At 42.6% G+C, this 21,291-nt stretch overlaps 2 protein-coding genes across 4 annotated transcripts; both read left to right on the forward strand.

Moving 5' to 3' along the window:
- Nucleotides 1-10,888: 10,888 nt before the first annotated feature.
- LOC123083735 (protein NRT1/ PTR FAMILY 8.3) lies at nucleotides 10,889-17,129 on the forward strand. The gene is made up of 9 exons (XM_044505683.1): nucleotides 10,889-11,142; nucleotides 11,942-12,209; nucleotides 12,660-12,673; nucleotides 12,897-13,032; nucleotides 13,741-13,776; nucleotides 13,833-13,932; nucleotides 14,478-14,695; nucleotides 14,959-15,515; nucleotides 16,011-17,129. The coding sequence occupies exons 1-9, from the start codon at nucleotides 10,889-10,891 to the stop codon at nucleotides 16,828-16,830; spliced, it is 2,403 nt and encodes an 800-aa protein (XP_044361618.1). The 3' UTR covers nucleotides 16,831-17,129.
- A 548-nt stretch (nucleotides 17,130-17,677) lies between these two features.
- On the forward strand, nucleotides 17,678-21,217 carry LOC123085233 (protein NRT1/ PTR FAMILY 8.3). 3 transcript variants are annotated; one of them, XM_044506860.1, is made up of 6 exons: nucleotides 17,678-17,913; nucleotides 18,228-18,327; nucleotides 18,814-19,031; nucleotides 19,262-19,808; nucleotides 19,964-20,043; nucleotides 20,272-21,217. In XM_044506860.1, exons 1-6 carry the CDS (start codon nucleotides 17,839-17,841, stop codon nucleotides 21,073-21,075), a joined length of 1,824 nt encoding a protein of 607 aa, XP_044362795.1. In that variant the 5' UTR covers nucleotides 17,678-17,838; the 3' UTR covers nucleotides 21,076-21,217. The 3 variants fall into 3 exon arrangements, with proteins under 3 accessions (XP_044362795.1, XP_044362794.1, XP_044362793.1); XM_044506859.1 differs by lacking the exon at nucleotides 19,964-20,043 and having other exon boundaries at nucleotides 17,680-17,913; nucleotides 19,262-19,818; nucleotides 20,259-21,217; XM_044506858.1 differs by lacking the exon at nucleotides 19,964-20,043 and having other exon boundaries at nucleotides 17,702-17,913; nucleotides 18,225-18,327; nucleotides 19,262-19,818; nucleotides 20,259-21,217.
- The last annotated feature ends 74 nt before the right edge of the window (nucleotides 21,218-21,291 follow it).

A 21,291-nucleotide genomic window follows, 5' to 3' on the forward strand; every position in this document is an offset into this window, starting at 1 on the left:
GTTATTTTCCCGAGGTTTGGAGTCCCTAGATATTTAATGACTGATGGTGGTTCACACTTTATTCATGGTGCTTTCCGTAAAATGCTTGCTAAATATGATGTTAATCATAGAATTGCATCTCCTTATCACCCACAGTCTAGTGGTCAAGTAGAGTTGAGCAATAGAGAGCTCAAATTAATTTTGCAAAAGACTGTTAATAGGTCTAGAAAGAATTGGTCCAAGAAACTTGATGATGCATTATGGGCTTATAGAACTACATACAAAAATCCTATGGGTATGTCTCCGTATAAAATGGTTTATGGAAAAGCATGTCACTTACCTCTCGAACTAGAACATAAGGCGTATTGGGTTATTAAAGAGCTCAACTATGATTTTAAACTTGCCGGTGAGAAGAGGTTATTTGATATTAGCTCACTCGATGAATGGAGAACCCAAGCATATGAAAATGCCAAGTTGTTTAAAGAAAAAGTTAAAAGATGGCATGACAAAAGGATACAAAAGCGTGAGTTTAATGTAGGTGATTATGTATTGCTATACAACTCTCGTTTAAGATTTTTTGCAAGGAAACTTCTCTCTAAATGGGAAGGCCCTTATGTTATCGAAGAGGTCTATCGTTCCGGTGCCATAAAAATCAACAACTTCGAGGGCACAAATCCGAAGGTGGTAAACGGTCAAAGAATTAAACATCATATCTCAGGTAATCCCATAAATGTTGAAACCAATATTATTGAAACCATAACCCCGGAGGAATACATAAAGGACACTTTCCGGAACGTTTCAGACTCCGAAAAGGAATAGGTATGTGGTACGGTAAGTAAACCGACTCCAAAACAATTTTCAAGGCAATATTTCTCCGTTTTGGAATATTTAGAAAAATAGAAAAATAAGTAGCAGTCCGGGAAGGACACGAGGGCCCCACAAGGGTGGTGGGCGCGCCCTGCCCCCCTGGGCGCGCCCCCCTACCTCGTGAGCACCTCGGTGCCTTCCGGACTCCGTTTTCTTACACGATACGTATTTTGGTCGGTAAAAATTCATTATATATTCTCCCGAAGGTTTTGACTCCCGTATCACACAAGTCTCCTCTGTTTTTGTTTTCGAGCTATTGCTGCTGCAGATTAGAGCAAGATGTCTTCTCAAGAATCAATCGGGGAGAGCCGAGTATCTAATCCGGCACCGGAACCAAGGGCAAACAGTGACGCTGACCACTTCGGGCCAGCAACGGAGGATGAGATGGAGGCTGACTTGATTAGAGTAGATGCCATGGAGGATCGAAAAGTCACCTCTCGCCTCCGAGCTGGGTTCACGATGGGGGAACTACAGAGCTCAGCTATTCCAAACTCGGTTATCCCTTCTAATGTTAGATTTCTTTCTTATGAAAATATGAAGAGGAGTGTCACTTGTTCTCCCGCAGCTATGCAACACCCTTGGGTGCAAGGAGCTTTAGCTGTCATAGGAAAGCTTCGTAAGGAAATAATGGACCTCAAACAGCAAGTCGATAAGCTCGAGGAGGAGAACCGCATCCTGAGGGGAATCATCGCCAAGAATATTACACCGACAACAAAGAAGGAGATATAATCACATGGGTATGGGCACTCCCCTTGGCAACTGCCAAGCTTGGGGGAGGTGCCCCGGTATCGTATCTCAATCACAACTCCTATCTTTACCGTTTTTCTTAGTTCGATCCTATTAGTAGTATCTTGATCTAGTAGAATAAAGTTTATGGCATGATCTAGTTTTGAGTTTTGCTTTATGATCTCTCTTTGTACTCGAGTCCGTGAGCTATATATAATAAAGATTAGTGTTGAGTCAAGGGCTTGATTATTTTGCCATGATCTTGGATGAATAAAAGAAAGAAGAAAAGAATAAAAAGAAACAAAAAGTTCATATTGATCTTATTGAGAGTAATGACTTCACATAGGAAGAGTATGATGATTAAAAGTTGTTGGGAGTTGGCAGACATAGCTTTGGTCATTGTTGCAATTAATAGGAAGTAATAAGGGAAGAGAGGTTTTCACATATAGATATATTATCATTGACATCTTTTATGATTGGGAGCACTCATTAAAATATGACATGCCAAAGAGTTGATGTTGGACAAGGAAGACAACGTAATGAGTTATGTCTTTCTTATATCTGAGATAAAGTATGTTGTCATGGATCCTCTAACTTGTTGAGCTTGCCTTTCCCCCTCATGCTAGCCAAATTCTCAGCACCAAGTAGAAATACTACTTGTGCTTCCAAATACCCTTAAACTAGTTTTGCCATGAGAGTCCACCATATCTACCTATGGATTGAGTAAGATCCTTCAAGTAAGTTGTCATCGGTGCAAAGCAATAAAAAATGCTCTAAATATGTATGATTGATTGGTGTGGGAGAAATAAGCTTTATACGATCTTGTGATGTGGAAGTAATAAAAGCGACGGACTGCATAATAAATGTTCATATCACAAGGGGCAATATAAAGTGACGTTCTTTCGCATTGAGATTTTATGCATCCAACCATAAAAGCGCATGGCAACCTCTGCTTCCCTCTGCGAAGGGCCTATCCTTTATTATTATCTTCTACCTTATGCAAGAGTCATGGTGATCTTCACCTTTTCTTTTTCATTTTATCCTTTGGCAAGCTCAGCATGTTGGAAAGAACATGATATATATATCTAATTGGATGTAGGGGAGCATGAACCATTATTGTTGACATTACCCTTGAGGTAAAAGGTTGTGGGGCAAAACTATAAGCCCCTATCTTTCTCTATGTCCGATTAAAACTCTGTAACCACAAGTATTGCGTGTGTGTTAGCAATTATGGAGGACTAAATGATAGTTGAGTATGTGGACTTGCTTTTTAGCTCTGACATAGACTCTTTCGGATGTTATGATAAATTGCAATTGCTTCAATGACTGAGATTATAGTTTGTTGGAGCCCAATAAGGTTTATGATTTATACTTTTGCATTGTGAATAGATCATCACTTGAACATAAGTAATCATATGACAAAATCTATATATGTTGCTGTTATGAGAATAATCATGATGCCTTCATGTCCGTATTTTATTTTTATCGACGCCTCTACCTCTAAACATGAGGACATATTTATTGTTATCGGCTTTTCGCTTGAGGACAAGCGAGGTCTAAGCTTGGGGGAGTTGATATGTCCATTTTGCATCATGCTTTTATATCGATATTTATTGCATTATGGACTATTATTTCACTTTATGTCACAATACTTATGGCTATTCTCTCTTATTTTACAAGGTTTACATAAGGAGGGAGAATGCCGGCAGCTGGAATTTTTTTTGGGCTGGAAAAGGAGCAAATATTAGAGACCTATTCTGCGCAACTCCAAAAGTCCTGAAACTCCACGGAACATCTTAAAATAAATAAAGAAAAATCCTCGCCAAAGATGAAGGCCAGGGGGCCCACACCCTGCTCACGAGGGTGGGGGCGCCCCACCCCCCTAGGGCGTGCCCCCCTACCTCGTGGGCCCCCTAGTGGCTCTCCGACGTCCATCTTCTCCTATATGAGGTCTTTCGATGAGAAAAAAATAGGAAGGAACTTTTCGAGATGAGACTCCGCCGCCACAAGGCGGAACCTTGGCGGATCCAATCTAGAGCTCCGACAGAGCTGTTCTGCCGGTGATACTTCCCTCCGGGAGGGGGAAATCATCACCATCGTCATCACCAACGCTCCTCTCATCAGGAGAGGGCAATCTCCATCAACATCTTCACCAGCACCATCTCATCTCCAAACCCTAGTTCATCTCTTGTATCCAATTCTTGTCTCAAAGTCCGGGATTGGTGCTAGTAGGTTGCTAGTAGTGTTGATTACTCCTTGTAGTTGATGCTAGTTGGTTTATTTGGTGGAAGATCATATGTTCAGATCCTATATGCATATCATTACCCCTCTGATTATGAACATGAATATGCTTTGTGAGTAATTATGTTTGTTCCCGAGGACAAGGGAGAAGTCTTGATATTAGTAGTCATGTGAATTTGGTATTCGTTTGATATTTTAATAAGATGTATGTTGTCTAGCCTCTAGTGGTGTTATGTAAACGTCGACTACATAACACTTCACCATTATTTGGGCCTAGAGGAAGGCATTGGGAAGTAATAAGTAGATGATGGGTTGCTAGAGTGACAGAAGCTTAAACCCTAGTTTATGTGTTGCTTCGTAAGGGGATGATTTGGATCCATATGTTTCATGCTATGGTTAGGTTTACCTTAATACTTTTGTTGTAGTTGCGGATTCTTGCAATAGAGGTTAATCATAAGTGAGATGCTTGTTCAAGTAAGAACAGCACCCAAGCACCGGTCCACCCACATATCAAATTATCAAAGTATCGAACGCGAATCATATGAACGTGATGGAAACTAGCTTAATGATATTCCCGTGTGTCCTCGGGAGCACTTTTCCTATTATAAGAGTTTGTTCTGGCTTGTCCTTTGCTACAAAAAGGATTGGGCCACCTTGGTGCACCTTATTTACTTTTTTTACTTGTTGCTCGTTACAATTTATCCCGTCACAAAACTATCTGTTACCACTTATTTCAATACTTGCAGAGAATACCTTGTTGAAAACCGCTTATCATTTCCTTCTGCTCCTTGTTGGGTTCGACACTCTTACTTATCGAAAGGACTACGATAGATCCCCTATACTTGTGGGTCATCAGCACCTCCCGAGTAGTAGTAGTCATCATCGACAATGGCATCTGGCTCCTAGGCTCCAATGTTTGGTCGCAGCAATCGGGTATAGAAAGGGGGAAAAGAGGGAGCAAAGCAACCGTGAGTACTCATCCAAAGTACTCGCAAGCAAGGAGCTACACTACATATGTATGCATTGGTATCAAATGGAATAAGGGTATCATATGTGGACTGAACTGCAGAATGCCGGAATAAGGGGGATAGCTAATCCTTTCGATGACTACGCTTCTGGTAACCTCCATCTTGCAGCAGGAGAAAAGAGTAAATGGTAAGTTCACCAAGTAACATCGTGTAGCATAATCCTAACTGATGATCCTCCCCTCATCGCCCTGTGAGAGAGCGATCACCGGTTGTATCTGGCACTTGTAAGGGTGTGTTTTATTAAGTATCTGGTTCTAGTTGTCATAAGGTCAAGGTACAACTCCAAGTCATCTTGTTACCGAAAATCATGGCTATTCGAATAGATTAACTTCCCTGCAGGGGTGCACCACATAACCCAACACGCTCGATCCCATTTGGCCGGACACACTTTTCTGGATCATGCCCGGCCTCGGTAGATCAACACGTCGCAGCCCTACCTAGGCACAACAGAGAGGTCAGCACGCCGGTCTAAATCCTATGGCGCAGGGGTCTGGGCCCATCGCCCTTTGCACACCTGCATGTTGCGAACGCGGCCGGAAGCAGACCTAGCCTATCAGGCGTTCCAGTCCAATCCGGCGCGCGCCGCTCAGTCGCTGACGTCACGAAGGCTTCGGCTGATACCACAACATCGAGTGCCCATAACTGTCCCCGCGTAGATGGTTAGTGCATATAGGCCAGTGGCCAGACTCAGATCAAATACCAAGATCTCGTTAAACGTGTTATCTTGAAATAACCGCGAACGCCGACCAAGGCCAGGCCCACCTCTCTCCTAGGTGGTATCAACCTGCCCTGTCGCTTCGCCACAAAGATCCACATAGAGGGCTGTCGGGAAAGTATGTCCTTCCAGCCCCCAATTCGTGAATCAACCACGGGTACTCCTCGAGCCAACCCGACTTTAGTCATCACAGTGTCATAATGAACGGAACGGTAGAAAGTTGCATGGAAATATATCTCAAAATGGCTATGGAAATGCCATGATAGGTAGGTATGGTGGCTGTTTTTAGGAAGGTATTTGGTGGGTGTATAATACCGGCGAAAAGTGTGCGGTATTAGAGAGGCTAGCAATGGTGGAAGGAAGGAAAGTGTGTATAATCCATGGACTCAACATTAGTCATAAAGAACTCATATACTTATTGCAAAAATCTAGAAGTTATCAAAGCAAAGTATTACGCGCATGCTCCTAGGGGGATAGATTGATAGGAAAAGACCATCGCTCATCCCCGACCGCCACTCATAAGGAAGACAATCAATAAATAAATCATGCTCCGACTTCATCACATAACGGTTCACCATACATGCATGCTACGGGAATCACAAACTTTAACACAAGCATTTCTCAAATTCACAACTACTCAACTAGCATGACTCTAATATCACCATCCTCATATCTCAAAACAATTATCAAGCATCAATTTCTTCTTAGTATTCAACACACTCATACGAAAATTTTACTATTAATCTGGCATACCAAGCATATTAGGATTTTAAGCAAATTACCATGTTACTAAGACTCTCAAAATAATATAAGTGAAGCATGAGAGATCAATAGTTTCTATAAAACAAATCCACCACCGTGCTCTAAAAGATATAAGTGAAGCACTAAAGCAAAACTATAAAGCTCAAAAGATATAAGTGAAGTACATAGAGTATTCTATCAAATTCCAAATCATGTATGGCTCTCTCAAAAGGTGTGTACAGCAAGGATTATTGTGGTAAACTAATAAGAAAAGACTCAAATCATAAAAGACGCTCCAAGCAAAACACATATCATGTGGTGAATAAAAATATAGCTCCAAGTAAAGTTACCGATAGAAGTAGACAAAAGAGGGGATGCCTTCCGGGGCATCCCTAAGCTTTGGCTTTTAGGTGTCCTTAGATTATCTTGGGGGTTCCATGGGCATCCCCAATCTTAGGCTCTTGCCACTCCTTGTTCCATAATCCATCAAATCTTTACCCAAAACTTGAAAACTTCACAACACAAAACTTAAGGTAGAAAACTCGTGAGCTCTGTTAGCGAAAGAAAACAAAAGACCACTTCAAGGTAATATAATGTACTCATTCTTTATTTATATGGGTGTTAAACCTACTGTATTCCAACTTCTATATGGATTTTTAACTATTTTACTAGCCATAGATTCATCAAAATAAGCAAACAACACACGAAAAACAGAATCTGTCAAAAACAGAACAGTCTGTAGTAATCTGTAGCTAGAGCAAGATCTGGAACCCTAAAAATTATAAAATAAATTGCTGGACGTGAGGAATTTATCTGTTAATCATCTGAAAAAAGAATTAACTAAATAGCACTTTCCAAATAAAAATGACAGCAGTTCTCGTGAGCGCTAAAGTTTCTGTTTTTTACAGCAAGTTCAACAAGACTTTCCCCAAGTCTTCCCAACGGTTTTACTTGGCACAAACACTAATTAAACACAAAAACACAACCAAAACAGAGGCTAGATAATTTATTTATAACTAAACAGGAGCAAAAAGCAAGGAATAAAAATAAAATTGGGTTGCCTCCCAACAAGCGCTATCGTTTAACGCCCCTAGCTAGGCATAACAAGCAAGAATAGATCTAAGTATTGCCATCTTTGGTAGGCAATCCATAAGTGGCTCTCATGATAGATTCATATGGTAATTTTATTTTCTTTCTAGGGAAGTGTTCCATGCCCTTTTTTAATGGAAATTGAAATCTAATATTCCCTTCCTTCATATCAATAATTGCACCAACCGTTCTAAGGAAAGGTCTACCAAGAATAATAGGGCAAGAAGGATTGCAATCTATATCAAGAATGATAAAATCTATGAGCACATAATTCCTATTTGAAAGAACATCATTAATTATTCCAATAGGTTTCTTAATAGTTGAATCCGCAAGATGCAAGTTTAGAGAGCAATCATCAAAATCACGAAAATCTAGTAAATCACATAAAGTTCTGGGAATAGTAGAGACACTAGCACCCAAATCACACAAAGCATAAAACTTATAATTTTTAATTTTAATTTTAATAGTTGGTTCCCACTCATCAAGAAGTTTTCTAGGGATAGAAACTTCCAATTCAAGTTTTTCTTCTATACGCGTTGTTACCAAAATTGTTCCTACCAACAAAATTCACATCCATAGATTCATTATTATTCTCAATCAAAGTCGACAAGGGCACATCATTAGGATCAGAAGAAACACTCTTATTAGCAAATAATTTCATAAGTTCATCCATCTTTCCACTCAAAACATTAATTTCTTCTATCGCATGCACCTTTTTAGTAGATCTTTCAGTATGCCATTGAGAATAATTAACCATAATATTATCTAGAAGTTTAGTATATTCTCCTAAAGTGATTTCCATAAAATCGCCTCCCGCGGCCGAATCTAAAAGATTTCTAGAAGCAAAATTCAATCCGGCATAAAAAATTTGTATAATCATCCACAAATTCATACCATGAGTAGGGCAATTACGTATCATTAATTTCATTCTCTCCCAAACATGTGCAACATGTTCATGATCAAGTTGTTTAAAATTCATAATATCATTTCTAAGAGAGATGATCTTAGCGGGAGGAAAATACTTAGGGATTGTGATGGGTACTTGCGCCAGAAATTCTTCTTGCTACCTCTTGAGCACTGTGTTGGATTTCCCCGAAGAGGAAGGGGTGATGCAGCAAAGTAGCGTAAGTATTTCCCTCAGTTTTTGAGAACCAAGGTATCAATCCAGTAGGATGCTATGCTCGAGTCCCTCGTACCTACAGAAAAACAATAGCTCAATGCAACCAATGGTCTTAGGGGTTGTCAATCCCCTCACGGTCACTTACGAAAGTGAGATCTTATAGAGATGATAAATAATTTTTTTTGGTATTTTTGGTATAGATATGCAAAGTAAATAAAGTAAAAGCAAAGTAAAAGCAAAGCAATATTAAAGTGATGGAGATTGATATGATGAGAAAGAGACCCGGGGGCCATAGGTTTCACTAGTGGCTTCTCTCAAGAGCATAAGTATTCTACGGTGGGTGAACAAATTACTGTTGAGCAATTGACAAAATTAAGCATAGTTATGAGAATATCTAGGTATGATCATGTATATAGGCATCACGTCAGAGGCAAGTAGACCGAAACGATTCTGCATCTACTACCATTGCTCCTCTCATCGACCGCTATCCAGCATGCATCTAGAGTATTAAGTTAAAAACAGAGTAAAGCCTTAAGCAAGATGACATGATGTAGAGGGATAGTTTCATGCAATATGATAAAAACCCCATCTTGTTATCCTAGATGGCAACAATACAATACGTGCCTTGATGCCCCTTCTGTCACTGGGAAAGGACACCGCAAGATTGAACCCAAAGCTAAGCACTTCTCCCATGGCAAGAACAACCAATCTAGTAGGCCAAACCAAATTGATAATTCGAAGAGACTTGCAAAGATAACCAATCATACATAAAAGAATTCAGAGAAGATTCAAATATTATTCATAGATAGACTTGATCATAAACCAACAATTCATCGGTCTCAACAAACACACCGCAAAAAGAAGATTACATCGAATAGATCTCTACGAGAGAGGGGGAGAACATTGTATTGAGATCCAAAAAGAGAGAAGAAGCCATCTAGCTACTAGCTATGGACCCGTAGGTCTGAAGTAAACTACTCACACTTCACCGGAGGGGCTTGGATGATGATGTAGAAGCCCTCCGTGATCGATGCCTCCTCCAGCGGAGCTCCGGAACAGGCCCCAAGATGGGATCTTGTGGATACAGAAAGTTGCGGCGGTGGAATTAGGTTTTTGGCTCCATCCCCGATCGTTTGGGGGTACGTGGATATATATAGGAGGAAGAAGTAGGTCGGTGGAGCTTCGAGGGGCCCACGAGGCAGGGGGCGCGCCCTAGGGGGGGCGCGCCCCTACCCTCGTGAGCGCCTCGTGGCTTTCTTGATGGGGGGTCCAAGTCTCCTAGATCTTATCTGATGAGAAAATCATGTTTCCGAAGGTTTCATTCCGTTTGGACTCTGTTTGATATTCCTTTTCTTCGAAACCCTAAAACAGACAAAAAACAGCAATTCTGGGCTGGGCCTCCGGTTAATAGGTTAGTCCCAAAAATAATATAAAAGTGGAAAATAAAGCCCAGTAATGTCTAAAACAATAGATAATATAGCATGGAGCAATAAAAAATTATAGATACGTTGGAGACGTATCAACCGCTATCCAGCATGCATCTAGTGTATTATGTTCATGGGTAAACGTAGTAATGCAATAAGAACGATGACATGATGTAGACAAGATCTATTCATGTAGGAATATACCCAACTTTTTACCCTTATTAGCAACGATACATACGTGACTCGCTATCCCTTCTGTCACTGGGTGAGGACATCGCAAGATCGAACCAATCACAGAGCACCTCTTCTCATTGCAAGAAAAATCGATCTAGTAGTCCTAACTAAACCAAAGATTCAGAGAAGAAATACAAGGCTATAAATAATCATGCATATAAGAGACTAAAGAAAACTCAAATAACATTCATGGATATATATCTGATCATAAACTCAATCTTCATCGGATCCCAACAAACACACCGCAAAAAATCACTACATCAAATAGATCTCTAATAACAACGAGGAGAACATTGTATTGAGAATCAAAAAGAGAGAAGAAGCCAGCTAGCTACTGCCTACGGACCCGGAGGTCTATGGTGAACTACTCACGCATCATCGGAGGAGCAACTATGAGGATGATGAACCCCTCCATAATCGTGTTCCCCTTCGGCAGAGTGCCGGAATAGGGCTCTAGATTGGATCTTGTGGTTCTAGAACTAGCGGCGGCTGGAATTGTGCTTCGTTGACTCCCCTAGGGTTTCTAGAATATTTGCATATTTATAGAGCTGAGAGGCAGTGGAGGAGACCCCCGTGGGCCCCACAACCCATTAGGGCGTGCCAGGGGCCTCTGCCTCGCCCTGGTGTGTTGTGGGCCCTATGGGCTTCCCCTCTGATGCTCCCTTGGCTTCCAAGTTGTCTTCTGGTCTTAAAAAATCTCCTTGGAGCAGGCAACATCCGGCAAATGAAGGACCGCATCATCGACTCGGTCGAGGGCCTGCACAAGGAGGCGCGGGGCTGGTTCATGTCTCGCCCGAAGGCAGAGGCGTCGAGGAGGGCGTTGGCGTGGTACCGCGTGACCTATCACCCTGACCACCGGTGGCGGGAGAAGAAGCGGTTCTGGAGCTTCCCGTGGATCATCTGCGACGAGCTGCTGAACATCAAGGAGTCGAATGATGGCGATGGACTGCGGCACCGCCTGACTCGTCTGGCGGCCAAGTAAGTGGGCCTTGGCAAGAAGGCAGGCAGGCAGGCAGGCAAAGTGTTGGACGATTGCACTGCCGCTATGTACTATGAATTGTACAACTAATCTCCCCTTGCGTCGCCCTCTCGAGGGCGACTCAGGGGCGACCAACCCCCCGTCCGCCTCCTCCCCTTCTCGATTCCTATCCTCGCCACCGCCGGAGACAGGCGCCGGGTCCCCCGCATGGACGCCGATGAGGGTGGCGGCGAGTCCCTCGGCCGCGACGCCGCTTGGGCTCGGGCCTAGGGTTTGAGGCGGCGAGTTGGTGGTGGACACGGGCGTCGCGTGGAGGGATCCCCTGCTGCTCTCCTTCGCCAGATCTGAAGACGGCGCCCCCGTGCTGCTGCTTCCTCCTCATCGGTCCGGCCGGATCCGGTGGCGGACTGCGCGGATGTGGGGTTGGGAGCTCTGGATCTGAGTAATTTCTTGGCCGGCTGCGGCGGCCACGATGCCGGCGGCACTCCAGGCGTTGTTTCCTTCTTGAAGACGGCTTCGAGATCCAACTCCCTCTCCCTCGTCCTCCCCCTGCACTCGGGTGAAAAGCCACAACTTTGGTTGGGCGGCGGCGGTGCCCGGCTCCGTCATCTTCTTGAAGGCGCCGCTTTGGGTCCGCGGGGAGGTGGGACGGCTGCAACGCGTTCTTGGCGTTCCTAATGGCGGCGGTTCTCTTTAGTGGTGTCGCTTCGCCATGGCAGTCGGCTGGTCCGGCTCTCGTGGTGACTGTGGTGCTCAACTCTTCGTCGTGTCTTCCTGGGGTGCTCCCTTCCCGTTCAGAGAGGCTGGAGGTGGAGCGGCTTCATCTTGCACGGAGCTTCGGTGGAGATGTCAAGTCATGCCTGACCGACAGGTGCTATGCCTTGTCATGCCTGGTCGGCAGGTGCTACGCACGACAGATCTTCAAAGACTTCAAGCTGTGTCAGCTGGTGGTACTTGGCAGCATGGTGCTGAGGTGTATCAGTGGCGACCGCGACGTGCTCAGCTGTTTGCGCGCAGGGAGGAGGTGCTGTTGGGCGCCGTGGTGGCGTCGACGATAGCTGGACCAAGCAAGGTTGATGCATCAGTACAGTTCTGAAGATGGAGCGGTGGCAGTTGGCGACGGCGGCCTCTGAGTGCACGCCGGACCGGTGAGACCCATGCCCGGCAGGCGTCCTGGATGGGATCTCAGGTCTTAGATGTTAGGTTTGGCTGTGATGTCTGTTTGGTATTAGGCCCAGGCTTTCTGCGCCCCTTCATAAATTGGATAGAGTTGCTTAGACGGCGACTTTAGGCTTACTGTTGTATTACTTTGTAAGGTTTTGTGAGAATAATTAATAAAGTGGCCGTATGCATCGTCCAGATGCAGAGGCCAAGGGTCATCCTCCTTTTTAAAAAAAAATGAATTGTACAACTATTACAATGCTGCCACTGCTTTGCATTAGTGGTAGACCTGTGCTTACTGGACAAATTGCAGATATGAGCAAATGATGCATTGGAAGACATTGACATGCCTCAGTTAGCAGGCACAAAGTAAAGAACCCGGTTTCATCAATCAATCAAATCAAATAGATTAAAGCATATAATAACAGTAGGCTTTCAGCATTCATGCATCAGATATACTCCCTCCCTTCCTAAATATAAGTCTTTGTAAAGATTTCACTATAGACCACATATGGATGTATGTAGATGCATTTTATAGTATAGATTCACTCATTTTGCTTCGTATGTGGTTCATAGTGGAATCTCTCCAAAGACTTATATTTAGCAACGGAGAGAGTACTACTAATGCAAAGTTTGAGAGTGTACAAATGTATCTATCACAATGCTACTGCTTTGCATTGGACAAACCTCGGTTATTTCTTCCAGTTAACACCTCAAAGTTTGAGACTGTACAAATGTACTCCCTTACAGAACAGGACAGAGATGGAGCAGCGGAAGGGGATGGCGTGCTGTAGCTGTACTACCTGACAGAGAAATTCCAGTGTTCTACGCCCACTACGGTGATACATAAATAAATAAATAAATAAATACAAGGGCCTGACAGCGAAAGACCACAATAAGCACTTACTTCTCCACCTCCGGTCAACCCAGCACAATACTTGTTGAATAGCTGATTCGGTCTCCGCGACGGAGCCCCTCCATCTCCATGGACGCAGCACAAGAGACGAGATTGCTGCTCCAAGAGGATGGGGATCAGGCAAAGTTTACTGCTTTTTTCTTCTTCTTTTCTGAAATTCCACTGCACAAACTGCATACAACAGTTCATCCTAAGGCAGTTGTAGGCTTGTAGCCTGTAGAATTCAACTTTTCTTCTATGTATGTATCTGGTCGTCCCCTTCTTTTTGCTTGAGAGACTAAGAGTGAGCTGATCAATCCTTCCTCCTCTTGGGTTGGGTCCAAACTGAAACTGGAGACAGCAAGATGGGATTGGATGCTATCTCCTGACCTCTGCTTCATTGATGCTGAAAATTTGACTGATGCACAGTACTTTTTCGTATGCATAGTAGTAATATTTTACTCCTTAGTTGGAGTTAAATGTTTCTCACAGGAATTTAGTACGAAATTGCTATATAATCCCTTCTATTTGTCCATGTTAGGTAAATCAAGGGATGCAGCTTGGTGCCCCTTTTTCAGTATGTCCTTAGGTGGTTAAGACTGAGTCTGAGTGCTGCTATTTCTTAATTAGCAGGATGCAAGTCTTTACACAGGTGATGGGTCCGTTGACATCAAAGGCCGTCCCGCAACAAGGTGCGACACAGGCAATTGGCGAGCATGCGTCTTCATCCTAGGTAATATATATACAGGGGTGTTCATACACGGTTTGGACTGTTTGATCCATTTCAGCTAGCACTGACCATAGTTGCAGTTTTACAAAAGTTTTGAAGAATAATCAAATTGAGTGCCAAATTGCTTCCTTATGTCGGCCTTTTACATGGTTTGCTAAAATCCATGTTGAATGACGTCTCACACAAATTTTGGCAAAGTAGTTGTTCACTGACGAAACTCCTTACTTTTTCATAACAAATAATTACTGCACCAGCGGGCTATTTTCCTTAGTATGCACATCCCCAATACATGTTCTTTTCTGGACGATTAAACATTTGAAGTATTTGGTGCTGCCTGTAAGTTAGTATAATAGTATGCCGGCTTCTAAAAATTTGAATTTTATCGGAATTAGAAGATCCTTTATTTAGAGATATATGGTACGAATCTGTTTTAGCTTGCCTAGCACACTATTAGCCATGTGGTACAAAGCATTTGGGGACTCTTGTGCATATTTTGTATATACAGCAATGAGCTTTGGCAAGTTCCAATGATACTAGTCTGGTGACAGGAAATGAGTGTTGTGAGCGTCTGGCCTACTATGGAATTGCAAAAAACCTAGTCACTTATCTCAAAGTAAAGCTTCATCAAGGCAATCTTGAAGCTGCAAGAAATGTTACCACTTGGCAAGGGACATGCTATCTCTCTCCCCTCATTGGGGCCATCCTAGCAGATTCTTATTGGGGAAAGTACTGGACTATTGCTGTTTTCTCATCAATTTATTTCATCGTAAGTACAAGATAAAGTTAACCAAACTTTTGTCTACCTCCTTTATTCCATAAGGCTCCATCCTGGCATAGAACAATGTTGCACATTCAACTTGGTAATTTCTGAGTAGTTTAACATTTGAAGCCAAAATATTTTTACTTTTAAGTAAATATAATGAACATGTCGGCCTTGTTATATACAGTTTGATTTTAGTGAACCATCGATCCGTGTATCTCAATGTCTTCGATCACCCATATTAATCATGTATTCCTTTTTCCCTGAAGGGCCTGGCTGTTTTAATGCTTTCAGCATCACTTCCAGCACTTCAACCACCTTCATGTTTAGGAACTGTTTGTCCAGAAGCAAGCTTACTTCAGAATGGCACATTTTTCCTAGGTCTCTATATGATTGCCCTAGGGACTGGAGGTATTAAACCATGTGTGTCATCCTTTGGGGCTGATCAATTTGATGACAGTGATCCAACAGAGAGAGTAAAGCAGGGTTCCTTCTTCAACTGGTTCTATTTCTGCATAAATATCGGTGCACTCGTATCAGGCACTGTTATTGTTTGGATACAAGATAACTCGGGTTGGGGAATAGGATTTGCCATTCCTACTGTATTTATGGCATTGGCTATTGCAAGCTTCTTTTCAGCTTCAGATATGTATAGATTTCAGAAACCTGGTGGGAGTCCACTCACAAGAGTGTGTCAGGTCGTTGTCTCAGCATTCCGTAAGTGGCATGTTGAATTGCCACATGACACTGCTCTTTTATATGAAGTTGATGGTCAAAATTCAGCAATAGAGGGAAGCAGAAAGCTGGAGCACACAAGTGAACTTGAGTAATTATCTTCCTTATGCTGCATCATTGCCTTACTTTTATGTCAATGTATTAATACAACAACAAAAGGTACTTGCGGTATTAATGAAGGCACTGAATTGCGACACAACCTTCAGTAAGACTTATTTTCGAAAAGGTCCTTCAGTAAGGTTTCAATTTGATGCTTGTGCAAACTAAATATATGCAATAAAAATGGTATGAGTAGAGCCAAGCAATCATACTATATGCATCACAGTAGTTCCCGCGTGGGTACTAGGTACATAATACAATAGAAGCAGAGTTATTACTGCTGGTATCAATAATGTGTGCAACACATGTTCATAAGTCCTTCCCGGATATTTTATTTACAAGTATAAAAATGTTAACGTTATATAACTAAGATTTCAGGATAGGGCTGGACTGTCACTTTTTTTATCCAGTGTATTATTTCTGTAGGCAACTCTTATCTTTGTTGTATAATGACTGTTATAACATTTCATCAATCTGTCTTGTATAGATTCCTTGACAAGGCTGCCATCATCTCATCTACTGATGCCAAGAGTGACCTCTTTACAAACCCATGGAGGCTATGCACAGTCACCCAAGTGGAAGAACTGAAGATCCTAGTAAGAATGTTCCCGGTCTGGGCAACTACTATCATATTCAATGCGGTGTACGCTCAGAACTCCTCCATGTTCCTAGAGCAGGGAATGGTTCTCGACAAGCGGGTCGGGTCTTTTAATGTTCCTCCTGCGTCCCTCTCGAGCTTTGACGTGATCAGTGTCATGATCTGGGTTCCACTTTATGACCGTGTTCTCATACCTATAGCCAGAAAGTTCACTGGAAGAGAAAAGGGTTTCTTGGAACTACAACGGATTGGCATTGGATTGGTGCTGTCCATTATTGCAATGGTGTCTGCAGCTTTTGTTGAGTTGAAGCGCTTGGAGATTGCCGCGTCTGAAGGTCTTATCCATGAGAAGGCTGTGGTTCCGATGAGCATTCTTTGGCAAATACCGCAGTATTTCTTTGTTGGTGCTGCCGAGGTTTTCACTAATATAGGTCAGCTTGAGTTCTTCTATGATCAGGCCCCAGATGCCATGAGGAGTTTATGTGCTGCATTTGCGCTCGTCACGGTCTCAGCGGGGAGCTATTTAAGCTCGTTCATACTGACCATGGTGTCGTATGTTACAACTCGAGGTGGAGATCCTGGATGGATCCCGGATAACCTGAATGAAGGCCATCTTGACCGGTTCTTCTGGTTGATTGCAGGGATCAGCTTTGTGAATTTGCTGGTTTACATCAGTTGTGCGATGAAATACAAATATAAGAATGTGTGATGGTTTCTCCAAAAAAATGTGTGATGGGCATACCTACTGTGGAATAAGTTCTTGTGATTTCAGATTCCATATTCATGGGAGCAGTTCATTGTATAGACCAAGACATCACATGAGCTGCCCTTCTCAGAAAGTCCTCAAGAAAAGGACTTCAATTCTTCTAGTGATGTATATTTTAGACAAATTATTACTTTGGTGAGTGTGTTTTGTATGAAGTTTGTAACACCAGAGTTATACAAAGACAATTTTGTACATGCACATTTAATACTTTCCTGTTCAAAAGCATCCTGTTATTCCTTAAAGCGACCCGTAAAGATTTGTTTTCTGAAATTTATGCGTTGCACATGCATGTAAGTGCTAACACTGCAACTGAGAAATCGAGAAGCTCTAGAACCAAAATCAAAGATATACTAGTACAGTATAAATTCTCTATTGCTGTTGCTTTACCATTTCTTGCAAACTCTCTGTAATATGGTAATACTAGAAAAGACACGTGCACACAATTTAATCTTTCAAAAGAGCAGATACATTGTGCAAAGGTAATAATAGCAGCTAGTACAAATTTGGAGGGCATTTCCCTAATAACAGCACGAGAAGGACAATCTCTCTGGGTTATCTTTTTATGCAAGGGCAATCTTTTCGGGTGAGCTACTGGCTTGGTTCATGACAAACACCAACGTACCAGGTTCAGGGCCAGGCCAGGCACCTCACTAAAAAAAAGTCTAAAAAAACTAAAAAACAAAATATGTCTCAAAAAATTAAAAAAACTAAATGATTCTAAAAAATAGTCTAAAAAAACTAAAAAATATCTAAACAAAAACTACTAGTAGCTCTAAGCTCTCTCACAGAAGAAAAAAAGTAGTAGCTCTAACCTCAAGCACTCGAGGAGTCAGGCAGGACTCGGAGGTCAAACCCAGCCCAAATAGGCAAATACAATACTGCCCTCCCTCTACCCAGTTTCCTGATTTGCTCCTGCCGATTCGATCTCCGCGACGGCGACCCGCCGTCTCCATGGACGCGGCAGAGGAGAGGAGACTGCTGGTCCAAGGGGACGGGGATCACGAGCCGCTCCTCCTTCCTTCCCAGGTAGTATAAAATCCACTGCTTTTTTCCTCTTCTTCTCTGAATTTTCGTTACGCAGAGCCACAGGAAGACCACAGCTTCATCCTAGCCAGTTCTATCCTGCTGGTCACCCACCCTCTTCTTTTCTCTGGAATGAGAGGAGAGCAAGTTGACAAATCCTCCACCCTCCTGGGTTCAAACTGAAACCGGAGACAGGCTGACGCGCGGCACTGCCCAGCAGTGATACTACTATCTGTACATGTTGGAGAAATTATGGGATGCAACCCGGTATGTCCTTGGGTGGTCTGGTCTGAGTGCTGCCATTTCTTGATTAGCAGGATGCTAGTGTTTACACAGGGGATGGATCCGTCGACATCAAAGGCCGTCCTGCGACGAGGCGCGCCACGGGCAACTGGCGAGCCTGCTTCTTCATCCTAGGTACGTAATTGGGTGACACAATATAGGAGCCTCTGTACACGGTTTGTGCTGGTTCATCCAATTCGGCTGGCACTGGCTGGCCATAGCTGCATTCTTGCAAAAAGTTTTGCAGAAAAAAATCAAATTGAGTGCCAAATTATGCTTCTCTGTGCCAAATTGAGTGCCATATCGCGCCAAATTTTGCTCAAGAGCTCCTTGCAGTCTCATAGCAGATCATTACTGTAGTGGTGAGCTATTTTGCTTAGTTAGCACATCCCTCAATCCATTTTTAATGAATGGTTAAACATTTGACCTATTGGGTACTGCTTGTTAGTAATAATAGTATGCCAGTTTATATCTTGCAGCTTCAAGAAGCCTTTATTTAGAGCTAAATGGTACCAGACAATTTTAACTAGCCTAAAAACTATTGATCATATGGCATAAAACATTTTTGAGGCTTTTGTGCATGATGTTTGGCAATTTCCAATGATGCTAGTCTGGTGACAGGAACTGAGTGTTGTGAGCGTCTGGCCTACTATGGAATTGCAACAAACCTAGTTACTTATCTGAAAATAAAGCTTCATCAAGGCAATCTTGAAGCTGCAAGAAATGTTATCACTTGGCAAGGGACATGCTATCTGACTACCCTCGTTGGAGCCATCCTAGCAGATTCTTATTGGGGAAAGTACTGGACTATTGCTGTTTTCTCATCGATTTATTTCATTGTAAGTATAAGATAAAGCAACCCAAACTTTTCTCTTCTTCCTTTGTTCCATAATGCTCCATCCTGGTATATGAATCCATGTACTTGAATCAAAATATCTTTTACTTTTGAACAACTATAATGAGCATGTGGGTTTTGTTATATTCAGGTTTATTCTAATGATCCATCTATCCGTCCATCTCAATATCTTCAATCATCCATTTTAATCATGTGTCGCCCTTTTTGCTGAAGGGTCTGGCTGGTTTAACGATTTCAGCATCATTTCCAGCACTTCAACCACCTTCATGTTTAGGATCTGTCTGTCCAGAACCAAGCCTACTTCAGAATGGCACATTTTTCCTGGGTCTCTATATGATTGCCCTAGGAACTGGAGGCATTAAACCTTGTGTGTCATCCTTTGGAGCGGATCAATTTGATGACAGTGATCCGACAGAGAGAGTAAAGCAGGGTTCCTTCTTCAACTGGTTCTATTTCTGCATAAATGTCGGTGCACTCTTATCAGGCACTGTTATTGTTTGGATACAAGATAACTCAGGTTGGGGAATAGGATTTGCCATTCCTACTGTATTTATGGCATTGGCTATTGCAAGCTTCTTTTCAGCCTCAAATATGTACAGATTTCAGAAACCCGGTGGGAGTCCAATTACAAGAGTGTGCCAGGTTGTTGTCGCAGCATTCCGTAAGTGGCATATCGAGTTGCCACTCGATGCATCTCTTCTGTATGAGGTTGATAGTCAAAATTCAGCAATAGAGGGAAGCCGGAAGCTGGAGCACACAAGTGAACTTGAGTAATGATCCTTATCCTGCATCTTTGCTTTACTTTTAGTGTCATCTGTCGATGTATTTATGAAACAACACAGGTTACTTACACTACCAATGTAGACACTGAAGTATGACACAACCTTTAGTAAGGTTTCAATTTGAGGTTTGCAGAAAATGAATACCTAAATGCAACAGAAGGAATATGGATAGGGGGCGTCCATGCCAAAATGTATGGCCTTAGTTCATGGTGGGTACTGGGTACATAATACAATAGGAGTATAATGAGTGCTACTGGTGTGGTAGGGCTCAATCTGATATAACTTCAGGATAAGGATGGACTATTGCTTTTCAATGTGATACTTGTCTTTCTCCCGGTGTATTACTTTTGTAGGTAGATTTCGTGTTAGTGCAAAACTACTTTGCTGTATGACTGTTAAAAAATTCCATCGATTTCCCTTTTGTACAGATTCCTTGACAAGGCTGCCATCATCTCATCTACTGATGCCAAGAGTGACTTTTCTGCAAACCCATGGAGGCTATGCACTGTCACCCAAGTGGAAGAACTGAAGATCCTTGTAAGAATGTTCCCGGTTTGGGCTACTACTATCATATTCAGCGCGGTATTTGCTCAGAGCTCCGTATTCGTGGAGCAGGGAATGGTTCTTGACAAACGGGTTGGATCTTTCGATATTCCTCCGGCATCCCTATTTACTTTCAACGGAATCAGTGTCATGATCTGGATTGCAATTTATGACCGCGTCCTCATACCCATAGCTAGAAAGTTCACTGGAAGGGAAAAGGGTTTCTCTGAGCTACAGCGAATGGGCATTGGATTAGCCCTGTCCATTGCGACAATGGTATCTGCAGCTCTTGTTGAGTTGAAGCGCTTAGAGATTGCCAGGACTGAGGGTCTCATCCATGAGAATGTTGCTGTTCCAATGAGCATTCTTTGGCAAATACCACAGTATTGCTTTGCTGGTGCTGCCGAGGTTTTCACCGCTATAGGTCAAGTCGAGTTCTTCTACAGTCAGGCCCCAGATGCCATGAGGAGCTTATGTGCTGCATTAGCACTTGTTACGGTCACGGTGGGAAGCTATTTAAGCTCAATCATATTGACCTTGGTGTCATACCTTACAACTCAAGGAGGAGATGCAGGATGGATCCCGGATAATTTGAACGAAGGCCATCTTGACCGGTTCTTTTGGTTGATGGCAGGGATCAGCTTTGTAAATTTGCTGGTTTACATTGGTTGCGCAATGAGATACAAATATAAGAATTCGTGATGGTTATAGTTACTGTAAAAATCAGCTTTCTGCACTTTCAGATTCCATATTCATGGAGGCAATGCATTGTATAGACTAAACTGAGAGCTACCCTCCTCAGCAAGTTTTCAAGAAAAGACTTACAATTGGGTTTCTCTTGCAATTCTTCTAGTGATTTTTTTATACTTCGGTGGTTCGGTTTTGTATGAAATGAGTACCATGAGAGTTATACCTTTC

The sequence above is a fragment of the Triticum aestivum genome, chromosome 4A (genome assembly GCF_018294505.1).
Source record: "Triticum aestivum cultivar Chinese Spring chromosome 4A, IWGSC CS RefSeq v2.1, whole genome shotgun sequence".
Classification (NCBI taxonomy): domain Eukaryota; kingdom Viridiplantae; phylum Streptophyta; class Magnoliopsida; order Poales; family Poaceae; genus Triticum; species Triticum aestivum.